The sequence below is a fragment of the Odontomachus brunneus genome, unplaced genomic scaffold, assembly GCF_010583005.1.
Source record: "Odontomachus brunneus isolate Ranch 3 - 2012 unplaced genomic scaffold, Obru_v1 Obru_scaffold_025, whole genome shotgun sequence".
NCBI classification, from domain to species: domain Eukaryota; kingdom Metazoa; phylum Arthropoda; class Insecta; order Hymenoptera; family Formicidae; genus Odontomachus; species Odontomachus brunneus.
Window position 1 is genome coordinate 2,160,499 of NW_022639475.1, and position 17,177 is coordinate 2,177,675.

General features: G+C 40.1%; 3 protein-coding genes across 6 annotated transcripts in view; 1 reads left to right on the top strand and 2 right to left on the bottom strand.

The window, feature by feature from the left end:
- Positions 1 to 1,732, bottom strand: part of LOC116842423 (defensin-2-like) — a 4,433-nt gene extending 2,701 nt beyond the window's left edge. The window contains exon 1 of the mRNA XM_032811632.1: positions 1,552 to 1,732. Within this exon, the coding sequence (XP_032667523.1) occupies positions 1,552 to 1,648 (97 nt within the window). The 5' untranslated portion in view covers positions 1,649 to 1,732. The remainder of the gene's footprint in view (positions 1 to 1,551) is intronic.
- LOC116842419 overlaps positions 1 to 9,616 on the top strand; it is a 31,093-nt gene extending 21,477 nt beyond the window's left edge. For all 4 annotated transcript variants that reach the window (XM_032811624.1, XM_032811625.1, XM_032811627.1 and 1 more), the window contains exons 2-5: positions 3,384 to 3,654; positions 4,617 to 4,943; positions 5,721 to 6,404; positions 6,795 to 9,616. In XM_032811624.1, the coding sequence (XP_032667515.1) occupies positions 3,412 to 3,654; positions 4,617 to 4,943; positions 5,721 to 6,404; positions 6,795 to 7,010 (1,470 nt within the window). In that variant the 5' untranslated portion in view covers positions 3,384 to 3,411 and the 3' untranslated portion in view covers positions 7,011 to 9,616. The remainder of the gene's footprint in view (positions 1 to 3,383; positions 3,655 to 4,616; positions 4,944 to 5,720; positions 6,405 to 6,794) is intronic.
- Positions 9,617 to 10,114: 498 nt separating this feature from the next.
- LOC116842422 (peptidyl-prolyl cis-trans isomerase-like) lies at positions 10,115 to 14,419 on the bottom strand. Its single transcript, XM_032811631.1, has 3 exons — positions 14,095 to 14,419; positions 12,658 to 13,011; positions 10,115 to 11,204 (listed from the first exon to the last, which is right to left on the bottom strand). The coding sequence occupies exons 1-3, from the start codon at positions 14,296 to 14,298 to the stop codon at positions 11,133 to 11,135; spliced, it is 630 nt and encodes a 209-aa protein (XP_032667522.1). The 5' UTR covers positions 14,299 to 14,419; the 3' UTR covers positions 10,115 to 11,132.
- Between the last annotated feature and the right edge of the window lie 2,758 nt (positions 14,420 to 17,177).

A 17,177-nucleotide genomic window follows, 5' to 3' on the forward strand; every position in this document is an offset into this window, starting at 1 on the left:
TTTTTTCAAATCAAAATAGTGCAAAAGCACATGTCGAAAAAACACTTTATCGCGTTCCATTTTTCACAAAGCAAAAGAAATTGTTGTTTAGGAAAATAATTGTGTATGCTGACTGAATGTTATCGAGAAATGTCGAAATTAATCACAAACTACCTGTTTCGTTAGTAATGACTACTAGAACTGTTTGCATTGCCATCTAACATTTGCGGGCGGAAACTAAGTTAAGGTCCTAATAATAACGAAATAGCTGTCCTGTCGGGGGAGAAGGACGCGTCGGACTACGACGCGAAAGGATATCGACAACGTATTATCGGAGGCGTGCCAGAAGCGTAGAGTAGAGTCGGAGTGACGCGGCTATTCTGTGTAGCCCGTACTCTGGATATTTATTACTCCATCGAGAAGTTCCCTCGCACTGTATCTCGAAGTGACGCGTCGAGATGAAAAGTATCGAGACGCATCACCGTAGCAACCATGCGCAATTTTTGCGGGGAATCTCTGAGAGTGATATTCATAGTTCAATCTATTTAGATTTATCTCAAGGTACTGGAGGTCGATGTATTGGTAGTCGTTGCTTGAAACTTGTCTGGCGTGAGATCCCCAAATGAAAAATTTTCATAGAATACTTTGGAATATTGTTTAACACTTTTTTTTCGTCACACAATCTTTCATATATGTATTGAACATATTCCTTTTTATGTCCACATTATCAAACCAAGTCTGTTTTATATACACGGAAAAAAAAGATTTGCTAATATACTACTAAAAATATTAGCTGCAGGAGCAAATTTTCTTGCTTAACGAAGTTATTTAGTTGGTACAGCTAAAAGATTTGTTAATATATATATTGGCAAAGAAAATTTGTTCCTGCAACTAATATTTTTAGTTTTCCATATATTAGCAAATCTTTTTTTTCCGTGTAGTTACGTAAAAAAGACAAATATACGAAATGAGCCCTGGGAAGAGCCTTTAAATAAATCGTGGTTTATTTAATTGTCTGTTATCTACGAGGAATAAACCGATTTGAAGTTGAGTTTCGTTAAAAATTTCTATGTCGGCATAATATGAATATTTCCGAATATTTATTTTTGGATAATAATATTATTATATAATAATTATTTTAGAATAATAATATTATATATATTTATTTTAGGATAATAATAATATCACGTATATCATATGATTCAACTAAAGTACTCAGACCTAACTCCAAAATTCTGATCTGAATATCTCAGGCAAGTTTATATTATTATATTGAGTATCTGAGATAAATTTTAGGTAATAACTCTTCAATACGGGCCTAAATTTCAATCCGTTTCTCACTTGAGGCAAGTTTGAAGCGACGGCTATTTATGCAGACCAAGTTAGGCCATCACAAGCGATCACTTGCATTATTTATATCTTCTCAAACTGGGCTTAAGACGGTTTCAAATACAAGATCGGACCGTGAACGTCGTCCTGAGTAAAAAACCTCGGTAGGTGATCGTCGACTCGTGACGATGAAGATGAGAAAAGGATTGCGCGATGAATTTTAAATCAACGAAATATGCTTACTCAGTTCGTCAGTCGGTTCATCGTAAAAGGCAGGTATTGGGTCGGCCGAGGCGTACGCCAACACGCAGAAGAGGGCGAAGACAGCAAGCAGCTTCATGACTCGCCACGGAGATTTGGCTTCTTGCTTCGGGACCGGATTCGAATCGTCTGAATTGTTAGACAATAATGTCTTCAAGTGTCCGTCAAGCGGCCGTCACCTTATATAGGGGTCATCCTACTCTTGCTTTCCTAGCAATCCACTTCCGTCTCGCAAGCGATTTTCCTGCGGACGGCCTCACCACCGGAATTCCTGTGGCTTCACCCCCGCTATTTTCAGCCGGTCGGCTATTTTCAGTCCGACAGCTATCTGACCTACGTGTTCGAATATTAATTTCCGGTTTTATCGCCGTTACCAGGACGACGACTGGGCAGGCGGCTTTTTCGTCGTCGATCGAAAGCGCGGGTGTGGCTGCGATTGGCCGAGAAACGGCTGAATCGAACAATAGAATCGGCAGATTCTTTTGGTACGATTCAATCCATCTTCGAGGATCTGCCATGTCATTTTGAATATTTCGAATCACGCGCGGTGCTTCTGCGAATAATTGACAGCGAAAAGTAATGCACGCGTGTCTTCGAGAGGAAAAAGCGATAAAAAAACCGATCGTGACTTTTATTATCATGAGCTGACCCAGGCGCGATAACTTTTGCCCGGACTAATATTTGTGTAACGGCTGCGCAACGTGATCCTTAATGCTACTACTCCTTTCCTTGACAGTCGCGTGAAACTTTTTAAATTTATGGCCGTGCATTATGACTGTCGAGAGTGTATACCTTGCTCTCGGCGGTGTTATGTCTTATATAAATATATTGAGACGGAGATTTCACCCCCGTCGTTTAACCCTCGGTGTATCTTTAAGATATCTTTAAGATTCATTAAACTTTAATTGTTGAGTTTCCCCTTCAAGCAATTCAAACTATTTCTACAGATGGATTTTTATGACTTTTGTTCCTTCTGGAAGTTTCGTCAAAAGAGAGGATGAGAAAGAAGACAAAGGAGAAAACTTATTGATCTCTTCTTTTTTGGTTAGAACATAGTATTTGTACGAAATAAATTTTAATTTAATTAACGACACGGTGCCGATATCGACGAACTTGTTAAGACTTAATGAAACCCACAAGGCGAATTCCCTGGTACGCAAAGTTGTCGAGTTACTCGCTCGATATCGAGTCGAGGTGTGTGATACGAATTACACGGATTTAATCGGACAATGTACACCGAACTGCATGCCACGACGCTTTATCCATTGGCAAATATCTGTCTCTGTGGAAAATCGAACGAGGCTTTCGCCTGGAATTTTTTAATATCGTGTGCAACAAACATTTTAGAAATAAGGCTCACTACAATTTCCATTATATTTAAAAAGAAATTGCCAAATATCTTGTAATAATAAGGCGATGGGGAATTAATAATTTAATTTCGGATAAAGCAGAATATATATACACAGAATCGATTAAACGATGGATAAAAATTATCCACTGTACGTTATAATAAAAAAAGATTCTTGCGTACGATACATCGTGAGGTATTATTATCCTCCCATAGTGAAAATTAATCACGTAAACTAAATCCTCCGACTGGCTCTTGTTGGTCTTAAAATATAATGGTATCGTGTGCAGTTTTAAATACGCGATAACTTTATTTCATTAATCGGAATGAATGTTACATTAAATTAATTACGATTAAATACTGTGCATATCGACCCGAAATGTCATTCCTCTTCCGAAAATCTCAGTAAATTTTATTTCCTTTCTTTGAATTTTGATTGATATATTGACTTTTGTGCTAATTGTAGATAGGATCGACAGAACATTAGCATCGTGATGAGGAGGCAGTCGTTTTGCTCGGGTCTGAGCAGCGGAAGTGGCGCCGGAGAACCGCTGATCGTCGTCGAGGAGAGCACGTTGGGCGAGGAAGAAGCGGAGCGTCGTCGAACGGAATCGCCACCGCGATGCGTGGATCCGGATTCACCATCTTTGAATCCCTATCTGCTCTCGCCATGGAGGGACGCCAGGAAGCACTCCTTACCGACTCCGCAGTGTACATCCGGGATAACCGCATCCCAGGTACGCATATGTGTCCGCGAAGGAAGTCGTGGTAAACGTTTGTCAAACGCCACATGACAGTGATAACGATAATGCGATGTTGCTAAAAAAAAAAGGTAAAGAAAACATACCCTACTAGCTTGAAATAAGCCGTTATTATATAGGCTACAGTAGTTGTGATCCTCTTCCGAAGAAAATAAAAAAAAATAAGAAAAAAAGAAAGACAGAAGAAATCACAATCTCGAAGACTGATTTTCAAATTTCTCTCATTGTGAGAGAATGAATATTTTCTTTTGATAATAATAACATGAAAAGTAATATCCTAAGTAGCACACACACGTTTTAGAAATGTTTTATAAACGTCAGAACCAAACGTTTCATAACCGTTTCCAAAATGTTTCATGACGTTTCTGAAACGTTTCTCATAAGTAAAAATGTCCACTCAAAAAACGTTAGGTAAAATGTTATGTTTGCGAAAAAATCGTTGAAGAAACGTCTTAAAACGTTTTATAAACGTTTCATAAATAAGATTTCAGAAAGGTTCTTGTTAAAACGTTTCTGATTGATGCTTTATGGTTCTGAAACTATAGATACGTTTGAGAAACGTTTCTGATACGTGCATGTGTCATGTGGGATGTTAATAGAAGTATGTTATATATCTATGTTATATTTCGTACGTTGTATATCTCGCATCTTAAAGAAAATCCGCGGCAAAGTTCAAAGTTCAAGTAGTTATAGAAATATAAATTGAGTTTTCGAAGATTACGGTCGAAATGCCAACATGGAAATTTCTAATGAGACTCAACTTCAAGTCGGCTTACTCCTCGTAGATAACAGACGATATATAATTTAAATGTTAACTAGTTGATGTTGCCCAAACATTATAACGTCGCTAATTAGGTAGTCATCTTGTTAGGTAGTTGTAGTTGTACTTGACATTCTCTTTTCGAATAATACACGCGACGACGACATTATGCGAACAGGTGCGACGACTGAGCGAACGCGGTGGAGAAGGATCCGGCCCGTCGGTGAGGGAGGCCGCCTTCCTGGCAACGCTTTCGCAGGCGCCGGCTCCTCAGGCAGGCGGTCGACGACATTCCGTCGTCACCATCTCCAGGGTGCCAAACACCCTCTTCGGACGCAACCGTCGAGAATCCATCGCCGCGTTTCCCATGGGAGGTGCCACCAGGATATTGCAGAGCCGACGAGAATCGTCGACCGGGCTAACCGGTCCGCCCAGTAATAGCGGAAGTACTCATAATCTGCAACTCGATATTATGGACGACATTGCTGAAATCAAGGCTAGAAAAGTAGGTTTTCGTTTCGGATATCGAGGTACAGAAGTGTCCAATTTAAACTAGAGATTAACGGCGTTCTTCAGATTAAACAAATAAATCCGATAGTTTAATTTGATGAAATCATGTGTAAAATTGTACTACAGAAAAGTGAAGAGGTAAGCGTATGACTTAGAGTGATATTTACAATACGATATCTTATATTTGAGATCGTTTAAAGTTGATTTTACTGTCTAGATATCTCGGAGTGAAATTCAACTCGAAAAGCAAAATAACAGTTAAGCCACTTGAAGTGATTTTTTTACTTATACAAAATAAATTCCCTGGTATAAATCGTTGAGAGTAAATATTTTCGTTCGAAATTGTACAGTGGGTCTGATGTATTTCATCCTGCTACGGTAAAATCATAAAAAAATTCATATTCTAATATAAATAATCTAAATCGTCTCGAATAATCTCTAAATCTCGTGTGTGAAACGTTTACTTATACATAAATTAAAAAGAAATTTCACTTTATAAATTCAAGTTAAATATTCGCTCATGTAATTCCGAAAAAAAAAAATGGCAAAATTCCCATAAAAAATTTACAGTAAATTTTCACTTGTTTTGAGTGGAATTTCACCCAAAGCAACTTAGCGAGTAAAGTGCTGTAGAATGCTCTTGTTTCATTAATTACTTAACATCTCAAGATGAACTTACGACGACCCTGAATACAGAATCGGACTAGAATACATTTTTAAATAATCAAACGACACGCTTCGCCTAATGCTCGTGCAAACGCGTCCCTTTCAGGTACGTTTAAAAATGTACAAGACCCCATCCCGTGAGCGCGTGTGCGAGGTCCAGCTTCTCGAGGGTAACAGCAACTCCACGCAGAAATACACGCAGCATCAGAAACGCCGATTCTCCGAGTTCTCGGCGTCCATCGCGTCCACGTCGACTTTGCGTAGACGTGCATCCGAGATGACGAGGCCGCTGTGCGAGGTCGAAGTACCGAGTAGCCCGGCGGCAGGTATCATATGTTCCAACACCGACCTAATATCCATCCTGAGCTCCTTGACGTCGTCCGCGACGGAGATAAACACATGCGGCACTTCGAACTCGAAGGACGAGCAGAAGTCGAGTTGGTCCACCAAGACGGCGGAGCAGAAGCGCAGTCGTCTGAAGAGCTCCCGCTCCAACAGCTTCGATGTGTCCATCCTGAGCGACGCCAACAGCAAAGCGGTGAACAACGACGGTAAAACCGCCACCCCCGCCTCTCTCATAGCACCGAGCACTTGGTTCGTCAAGCGGCATCAACCGATCTCAAAGAAGAACCGGTACCTGGACGAGAATTCGCGATCCTTCAAACTCGACAAGTCGAATTTGGTCAAGGTCGTCAGGGACACCTTGAGCAAGGGCTCGCCTCCAAAGGACTTGGACACCAGACACAAGGTTGTCTGGGACGACAGCAGTGGTACCAAGGTGGACGCTCAGGTAAATGAATGCCGCCGATGAAATCGCAGAATCGCGAATGAGGATACTGAGAAAAGGAAGTAATTAATCCTACTGAAGTTACAGTATTTTTGGCCAACATGTCTATTTTTTGTTAATCTGAGAAGAAAGTAGTAGCAGCAACATGGATCGTGAAATATAAATATAAGCTTTATTTTGTCAAATATACAGAGGAGGCAATTCGCGATTTTAATATTGATGATTCTATTCTTCTGAGAAAAAATTGCAGTCGCAAGTGATCGATTTCGATCGTAAACGACGAGCCCTTCGCTTGCCCGTATCTTTGACTTGATCTTAGACTCCAAGGAAAAAGGCTAAAGTTCTCGCGCGATGACGCGAGATAAAATGTAACTTTCCACTCAACGTCGGCAGGTGCTTGGCAATGCCATCGAGAAGATTCTCACGGCCCACAAGGGAACTGACGCGGAAGCACCGGCCAGTTCATCCGGAAAGCCATCCATGTCACCGAACAAGCCACGCTCCGGCAAGGTGACTAGCTGGTTCTCGAGCGGCAACAAGGAGCAGGAGCAGCCGCCGGACTGCGAATCTTCGATTTGCTCCTCCCTCAAGGATCTCTTTGTCAAGTAGTGCACCATCATCACCGTCGTACCATTCCTGACGATCCCGTGACTCGGTTCGTTTCTTTCTACGAGGTGCGCGACGTTCCACGCAACGTCGACGATGTACAATCGACCGACAATCCTCCGCAAGAATGATCTCTTTTCTTTTTTCCGTGTCTACTTCGATTGCATATTACGATGTGAGATATAACGATCCTTCATTCACATTCTCTCGATTTTGAAGGTCTCGAAGTCGATATTTCGTGTCTCGTGAATGTACCTATGTATGCTCAGGACGACATCTTCACCAAACTCTGATCAGTCCAATCGACGATTTAAAATCGCTATCAGTCAAGTATCACTTGCTCCGCTTTACTAAAATAGAGGTTATTAATTTTTCGGTCACCAATGAGAGAATGAAGGAATGAGTAAATAAATAATATTATAAACCAAGTCCTACTTCTTGGATGTATTTTTTGAAGTAAAATATATTAATAAAATAATTTTTTTCGATTACTACGGGACGATAAATTACACAGCTGGAAATTGAAGTTTGCGAGTTATTCTTCGATTAGTTTGGTCAAAGTTTGGTGAATCTTTAGACTTTTAACGACTATATCGCTGTTGTTACGCGTCGTTCCGCAGATATATCGTAGATATGCGTAGATATAGCTACGTAACGACATTTAACGACAATTTCATTGCCGTTACGAGATTATAAAATAAGCAAATTATAGAATAAGTAAAGACTGTATTTCGTACGCGTTTGGCGAATTTCATTATCGACATCTATCGATCTGGTACTTGTTGCACAGTTATCTTATAATATAATTATATCTGTGCAACGATATATATATATATATATATATATATATATATATATATATATGTGCCAAACCGACAATTGTCGATAAATATATACGAAATACAGATCTCCAAGGCTCTCTTTTCGTGCGAAAAGAAATTGCGCGACGAGGTGGATTAGTGGAGGATAATATGTGAGTAAGTCCACATTGGCGCAAAAGATTTTCTTGCGAGAGATATTACAGTGTAAAATAAGATATTCTGTGCTGTGTAAGTGCATTTCTCGTATTAACAATGATAACTTATCGATAGTCGTGAACGTTGATCTATCCTTTGCGGGTCAAAGGAGCACGTGTTAGAGATATGATAACATATATATATTAATATCCATATGATATATTCTTGAAGGGATGTAGTGGCGGCTGGTCCGGTGTCATTGGCGTTTTGTCTGTCGTTTCTCTTATCTCACCGCTTTTCCTGTTCCTTTCACTGTCCCATTCCTCTATCTCCTAATCGCGACCGCACGAACCGCCACTGATATAGAGATACCGATATACGTACAAAAAAAAAAAGAGTGGTACACCTTACAGTACAATAACGACACAGCAAGGTATTACTCGGACAGCATAAATTTCTAAGTCCTCTAAGTCGCATATTAAGAGGATGCTGGAGCTGAAAACCTTGCCGATAGAATACTGACACTTTCCTGCGAAGTTTACTTCATATTGATTGTACAGAATTACAAATGCTTTCACGCAATAGACTACGTACAAAAATAAATAGGAGCATTGTTCAATATGTTAGGAAAATGAAAAATATTTTTTATGTAAAATCTCAAGCTGTCAGTTAATATTTGCCTATAATCCAAAAGTTCCACAGCTTGTATATACCGAGAGTGTGGATGCTCCAAATAGAAAAATTTTAAAGAACATTGCTGTATCTTTTCGCATCCAAATTCAAGAACTTAAAAATATCTAAAAAGTTTGTAAAAAATTTTCAATTTCTATTTTAAATTTCTTCATGCGTGATTAGGTTTTTCATTGAATATGATAAAACAAAGTAAGATCTATATGAAAAGAATAGTTTGATTGTGTTAGTAACGTCTTTCTCTTATCGACATTGTTCGAGGTTGTCATCGACTTCAATATACCCCTTAATAGTTGTCACATGTGATATACTCAGATTTATATTCAGAGTTAGATCCAAGTTTTTTAGTTTAATTATAATATATATGTATCTGTAATTGTGCGATTCAACTGACAAACTCTCATTTAATTCTGAATTCAAATCTGAGTATCTCACTTGAAAAGAGTTCAGTGATTATTGATACAAGCCTAAAAGACGACTGAAAGAGATAGGACGCCTTTTAAACATCTCGAAGACGTCTTTCAGAAGTTTACGCTGTTCAGATACACTTGACCGTATGTCGCTGCGCGTTGAAACGATGGATCAAGGAAAATTGTCAATTTAGTTTGCGCTCTCGTCACGTTTCTCTCATCATCATTGCGTTTAAGCAGAATTACCCGAAAGCGTGAGATTCGCTTGTGTGTATCTTAGACTTAGCGCAGAGGCTCTTTGTATGTTAGCTTAGATTACCCAAGTGTCCTGATGTAATACGGAATTGTATATAAATAAGAGATATCGATATGTTCTCTGTCAATGTTTTCTGGCGAGATCAAGACGCGAATGTGGAAGGATGAAATATATGAAATATACGTTGATCGTAAATGTTGCAAACACTACGACTTCGTCTCGTGTATCGATGTCCCAGCCTTGACACACACGTTATTAAAGTTTCCCGACGCGGCGAGTAATGCGAAAGGGCAACGGAAAAGGTCAGTATCGACGTTACACCCCCATGCTTGAATATGTAACGTTTATAAAAAGGAAGAAATGGTAATTTTGAGATGTAAATGTCTCGCGTAGATCGATCGATTCGCTTTTAATTTCTGCGCACTAAGCTTTAATAAAGTTCTGGTACTCGCTGGTTCTCCTGATCGTCTCTATCGCGTTTGTAGATACAATGTGTTAGATAAGTACAAGCTTCTAAGCGACCCTAAAGATATGTAAAAAGACGTTCTCCTTTCTTCTAGATGTTTTTAAAAAATTCATGCTGTTTGGGGTGTCAAGTTTGTTGAAATGCTAGATTAGCCGAGTAATTAACAGGCAACGTATACGCAGATCTGAACACGATGTGAACAAATGTGATTAGAAGAATCAATGAGATTCGAGCTAGTAAATGTAGAATCTTTATCGAAGCTTTGTGCGTGTACGTGCTATCGGTTTTATAATTCTACAGGATCAGTGTAATATAAATGAAATGCAAGCTTATGGATCTTTCTGAAAACAATTTTATTTTTAAGAAATCGGAACTATTCAGACTGTTGCAACTACATTTCTTTTTTCAACTCGTTGGTGTTGTATTATAATAAGATGTTATTATTATTATCAGGCATTGCCCGCATTACAATAAGCAAACACGTATCTTTTTCATACTCGGTAGAGGAATGACGGATAGAGGAATACACTTATACGAAGGAACATAAAACGAAAATTGTAATGGTGACACCTGACATGTGTAAGAATCATATACACACGCATACGCATAGAAGTGTTATAAGCATCGTATGTTAAGTTGAAAAATACGACGCTAAGGATAAATGCATCAATTAACACTGGAATCGGTGCATCAAAATCCTAATTTCTTTCTTGAGTTCTCAAAACAATCTACTGCACTTTATAAGAGTTCCTCGTATTCTGAATATCGATTAACTCTCTCGCAGGATGACACGACAAAAATTGGAGATTACTGCGTCTAATTCTTTCACCACACTTTTCAACGGTGCTAAGCGAGCGTGTTTTTGTGGAAGAATATGGATTTTTGCAAAAAAAGACACATCGCGTTAGTATAAATCTGTAAAACAACAGGTCGCAGAGCACAACAACAAAAAAAAGAGTATAAATCTTTCACCAGATAATTTTTGTCAAGAAAAAATCTGTCGCCCGGTAAAGACAAAGGAAGAAAAGTTTATTCGAGAAAAAAGGACAAAAAGGAGAAGGGAAGGAAGCCAAGAAGAGGAGAGATGAAGTGAGGAACAATACAGGTAGTTCTTTTTGTCTCTATGTTGAACAAGCTTCAAATCCTATGTTTAATCAGACAAGAATAAATTGTCACCATCAGATAAGAGAGAGAAAGAGAGAAAGAGAAAGAGTGTGTGTGTGTGTGTGTGTGTGTGTGTGTGAGAGGGGACATGCGTTCAATGAGAATGGAAGTAAGGGTAATAAAGACTGTAAATATGTATGCAACAGCTAAATAAAAATGCAGTCATCACAATATCTAGTCGGTCTACAACTCTCCACAGTCTGCTACTACGATCTTTTTTGAGGTCTTGCCACTCTGAGATCCCATGGCCTCCAACTGAAAAACAATGCCGCTGTACTTAATTCTCTCTTGGTATATCAAGGAAGGGAATTTCTCGGGTAGAATTCATACCTTGGCAGAAAGCAGAAAGGCAGAAGCCAACGGAATTCGCGCTGGTAAAAAAGCAGAAACTGTCGACTATCACCTGACCACCCGCGCGAATTCTGATTGGCTTCTACCTTTCCGCAGAGAGCCTCGTAGGGAGAAAGTGGCAAACTCGATCACGTGACCGACTCCTCCCTGATTGGTCTCGGTTGCCAGAGTCCTTTGTGCAAATACAAGTATAGAAGTAGGTAAGAAAAGCTTGCTCGCTTGCTGTAACAATCTCCGTCTCCATAGACGATCTATTAGCTGCGTTCAGCAGAGAAAACTGCTTCGCAACTGTTGTAAAATTCGCGAATCTAATTGGCATACGCTCTTAGATTCAAGCAAAGTTAAGAGCGTATACCCATCAGATTCACAAATCTCACAAATTGTAAAGCAGCTTTCTCTCTGCTGAAAGCACTTGCTGATTTTAGTGTCCATTAAAAGAGATGTGCGTTTGAGAATTTGATGCTTGAACACATATTAAAAGACTTTCTGATCTGTTGACGCGGCATAGTAACTTTGACTTTAATCTAGCTTTCCTTATTTATATGTACGCAAGGGATTCCGATACCCGGGATTCGGTAACGTGATCGAGTTTGCAACTTTTTCCCTATAGCTAAGTTTGTCTTGCATTTGTACTTCCGTGCTCTGAAAGCATCATTCTATCTTTACCGTTCATTACATTTAGAAGGAAAATAAAATGGTACTTTCAGTATGGAAACATGCAAGACAAATTTAACTTACGAGGCTTTCTACTTTTCTGCCAAGTTTGCATTCTGAAACGTTCTTTTTGAGGAAAATTTTACTCAGTGCCTTATAATTAAGGTGACCAGATTTTTTACTCTTTGTCCCGAATTTTTTCGAGTGCTATTCGGGATACCGATTTGCCGTCATTTTCAATGATTGTCAAATAATTTTCGGATCTTTTAACCCGCCTCCCCCCGTTTCACACATTTATGAAGTGTCCCAAATTCAGGGCTGGAATCTGGTCATCTTACTTATAATTCACGTTACATATAGAATATGGAGTAAAATTTTCCTAAAAAAGGACATTTTGGAGCGCAACTCAAGATGTGAAAATTTTCCCTGAAGATGGAGTCCCATGGCATATATTTTCGCGTAACGCGTAACCACGTAATCAATCACATCTTTCTATTCTTTTAGAAGTTCCAACAGAAACACTAAACGTTGTAATTTATTGGTTACGCGTTTACGCGATACGCGGAAAATACATGCCATGGGACTTCAGCCTTAGAATAACACGTATACGCGCGTTTTTCGCCAGAAATGCAGTCACGACCTACCATCTATGTTTTAGAGATGCCGTTGAGATTGATCATCCCGCAGCAGAACACATACGCACCTTTCTAACAACATCCATCCCGTCGACGACCTTGCCAAACACAACGTGCTTTCCGTCGAGCCAACTGGTTTTGGCACTGGTGATAAAGAATTGACTGCCGTTAGTGTTGGGGCCAGCATTCGCCATGGAAAGTATACCGGGCTCGGTATGAGTCAGCTTGAAGTTCTCGTCTTCGAATCTGGTGCCGTAGATAGATTTGCCGCCGGTGCCGTTATGGTTGGTGAAATCACCACCCTGGCACATGAAATTCGGTATGACCCTGTGGAAGCTGCTTCCCTTGTAGCCGAAGCCTCTCTCTCCGGTGCAGAGGGCGCGGAAATTCTCCGCCGTCTTGGGAACCACGTCCTTCCTCAGCTGGAAAATCGCGTTACAGCGGACGAATGTAGTCGAAGTCGCTGCTTGCATGCCTCGCGTATTCAATTATCGCATAACGCGATTAGACGATCGCGATCGTATCGCGATGATTACGGTAAGAAAATCGTCGGCGCTTGACGTTAAAAGCTAAAAGATCTGCTTTCCGAAAAAAGAAAGAACACAGGATAAAAAATCGCAACAAGAAAACGACGTATCGACGGTGCTTCAGCTCTCTCGCGCCATCTGTCCATAAAACTCTGAACCTGCACGTTAAAATAAAATTCTAATACTATTCTATTACTTAGCAGAAATAACGAGCTAACGAGCCCTGCTAATTTCCGAGATTGCTGGTGGATATTTATAGAGTGTGTCGCAATATGCGATTCGTCGACGCGCTGTGCATCGCACGGATTTTCACACGATAAAGTCCTCACGCGAGCGATAACATGTTTTATCGAGATTTATCGAGAAAACATGTGATTTATCAAAATTAAAAAAAGAAGATAAGAAATAAAATCTTATCGATCGCATCGACGCGAAACCATTGCGAATAGTCCAGTCGCGTTTATGCGCGAGATTCTTTTTCCCTACATCCACGTTCTTCTCGGAATAATGCCATTGTCTGATTTTCCGCTGAAGCCGAGCACAACGGAAGCGAAACTCGCGAAATCACGTGCGCACGGGTGCAGTTCGCTCGTAATTGCGCGTCGACTCATCGTCGGTCAATGGAAAATTTCGCAATGACGGCCAGGATCGTGTGCGGGAGAGCAAACCCGCGCGACCATGATGCACCGCGGCGAACGAACGACCGTTCGCCATGATTCGACTGATTCGTGAGAGCGACAATCACCGGTCGAGTTTTGCCGTTTGTCTTTTATTCCGTCGTTAGCCGAGCTCGCATTACGACCACGTCGGCGACGCGATCGGCACGCGTGTCTCACGCCGGGGCGCGATCCGTTCGCGAACGACCGGCTCGAAAGAGCGAATCAAAATGGCCATGCACGCTGGAATCACGAAGGTGCTCCGCGGTCTGGTCGAAGTGTCGGTTTGTCGTTACGGTGTACATGTCGTTTTTCGACTCACCTCCATCACGATGCGACCCACGGGCTTGTCGTCCGCGGTCATGTCGAAGAAAACTCGTGGCAAACCCATGTTTTCAGCTACTGCGGCGAAACTTCGTGCGAGCGTATTGAAGGACGGTCGTCTCGGGCGGGCGGTGGCTCCGAAATGGCTCAACTGCCTGAAGGTCGAATCAATTGACAGCCGGCAAATCGATCTCAACGCCATTCTCGTAACTAGAAACTCGCCGGAAATCGATCCCGTGTGACGCGATCCGCTTCGTAGGCCGATCAGACGTTGCTTTTGGGGCTTTTACGAGCTTTTCGCCGGCTGTTGCGCGAAAATATTATGTAATAAAAAGGACGCTCACGGCTGTGTAACGGTTCTTATCCAGAAAGAAACCGTTCGCGGCAACCAATTGGGAGCTTTGCTTCTCGGATATTCTGGGAACTATCTCGATGGCGACCAATCCGATGCTGTAGAGAGAATTGCCTTTAATAATGATATTTGCAACAAGTGGCTTTGTCTGCACTATGCAATGGAAATATTGTTTAAAAAAAGAATCAAAGCCGAAATTGATAGATATTTTTGAAAGGACGTAACACGAAATTATTTATGAAGTAAATTGAAGTTTATCATTTACTAGATTTGGAGTTACTAGAAATTCTCGATCGTACGTGTCGGGTCTATATATTTATGCATCATGATTGTGGGTTATTCGAAGAGACATCAAAAATATCTCGAATATAGGTTATTAAGGATTCACACCGCGTCCGATGTCCGACGTACGACGTCCGATATCCAATAAAAGAATATCTTTCCAATGGAGAATTAAATTCTATATTAGAAAACTGTTCTCCTATTAGATATCGAACGTCGTATGTCGAATATTGGACGCGGTGTGAATCCTGCATTAGAGTGACATTTGTAGATGTAAAATTATATCTGAGAGAAATAATAATGAGTGCTTTCCATTTAATAACACAAATCGATCCAAGCATCATCCTATCTTTGTTATTTATTGAATATGGAATAAAGACAGAATGATGCTTATGTGTTATCAAGTGGAAAGCACCCAATATCTGTTGAATTGTTGCTGTTTCCTCTCGAATAATCGACAATGATAAATATATGCGAATATTCCAAAGTTTCTAAAGACCTTAGATCTAGTAAATATTACTGCGCTTATGCAGGATTCACACCGCGTCGATGTCCGATGTATGACGTCCGATATCCAATAAGAAAACAGCTTTCTAATAGAGAATTCAATTCTCCATTGAAAAGCTATTTATTCTTTTATTGAATATCGGACGTCGTACATCGGATATCGGACGCGATGTGAATTCTCCATTATGTATTTAACATAGATGGCGTTCAGCAGAGAAAGCTGTTTCGTACCAGGAAGTCGATTGTGTATCTCAAAGCGGAGTAAAAATGACAAAAGTAAGCAAATTTACTAGAATATTTATAATTTTATTGGTCAATGCTTAGTGAATTTGTTCACTTTTGTAATTTTCATTCCGTTTCAAGATACACAGTCGACCTCCTGTTGTAAAATTTGTATTTCTGACGGTCATAATGAGACGCGTTCGAAAACTCCACTCGAGTGTTTCTTTTCTTTCTTTATCTCACTCCTGTACACAGGGGGTCGATTGTGTATCTCAAAATGTGGTGAAAATGATAAAAGTGAGCAAATTTACTAAAATATTTGTAACTTCATTGGTCAATACCTAGAAAATTTGCTCACTTTTGTAATTTTCACTTTGTTTGGAAATACACAATCGACCCCCAGATGTCTATACTAAATTAAATTGGGTGCTTTCCAATTGCTTAATACATTTTGACACACACGTACACAAAACCAGTTTATTGGTCACATATTATCTAAAATATCTTGTAAGATAATATGCAACCAATAAACTGGTTTTGTGTACACAGTGTACGCAACTGGAAAGCACCCAATGTGAGTCAGCATAGACATTAAATTACTGTCATAAAACCAAAAATGCCAGCATCTTATTGCATCAAAAAATAACAAAAAAATAGATGATACTGGACGTTATTTGCTCTGCTCATTTTCAACAAAAGAATTTTATTACTAATAGCTCCTGTACACAGGACGCGGTAATGCTTGCCGCGCGGCAGAAGTCCACGCGACATGCAATCAGTATGTTGTTTTTCCGTAAGAGCTAGAAGGGGGCGTATATCAGTTGGACACGGGGCAATTGGACACAGTCCAATCACAAGTCGCTGTCAAGTGACCCTACAAATGTCTCTAAGTACACGGTGCTGTGATTGGCTGTGTCCAAGTGCACCGCTTCCGCTAGAAGGTTATTACGGAAAGTAGCATATTGATTGGCTGTCGCGCGAACTTCCGCCGCGCGGCAAACATTACCTCGTCCTGTGTACAGGAGCCATAAACATAGTGAAAATATGTGGCGGTAACGGCCATTTTCTCGCATGCACCGGAAACTCTATCGAACACAAACCGTTACATGCTTTTAGATAGCCTGTTAGCAATCTAGTTTAGTGTAGATATCTGTGCTCCTGTATCTTTCTTACTCCAATGCAGCAAGCGCATTCGTAGAGTTTCGAACGCACGCATGACCAGGGTTGGGCACGTATTATACTTAACGTATTATACATTGGTTATATACACGTATGAAACTAGGTATAATACGTCAAGTACGTGCCATAAATTAACTGAATTACCCATCAATATCATTGCAGAAGCATTGTCTGATACGACGGCATAAACACGAATGTTGAATTTGCTCTTAGCAATTTCCGTTGCTTCATGTACAATTTTTGTTAGTGCATCTCCTGTTTCTCTTATGCCAGTTAAGTCCCATGAATTCAGATACATACTCTTGTCCATTATTGTGTGTATTGTACAGACAACTAGTTTGCTATTAGCAGCAGAATTCTTCCAACCATCGATTAACAGTACACCTAGTGTTTCATGTTCTTTCACAGCTGCAGATGTTATTTCACTGTGAACTTTATCTAGCAATTGATTTGAAAGCTTTTTTCTTGATGGAATTTGGTAATCTGGATTTAGGAGTTTTATAAACTCCTTAAACAAATTGGACTCAACAACATTAAAA

Coding starts and splice junctions, on each gene's coding strand:
- LOC116842422 (XM_032811631.1), bottom strand. CDS start 14,298: ATGGCGTTGAGATCGATTTGCCGGCTGTCAATTGATTCGACCTTCAGG. Junction 13,012..14,094: donor TGGGTCGCATCGTGATGGAG/GTGAGTCGAAAA, acceptor GCGATTTTCCAG/CTGAGGAAGGACGTGGTTCC. Junction 11,205..12,657: donor GGATGGATGTTGTTAGAAAG/GTGCGTATGTGT, acceptor ATTGTTTTTCAG/TTGGAGGCCATGGGATCTCA.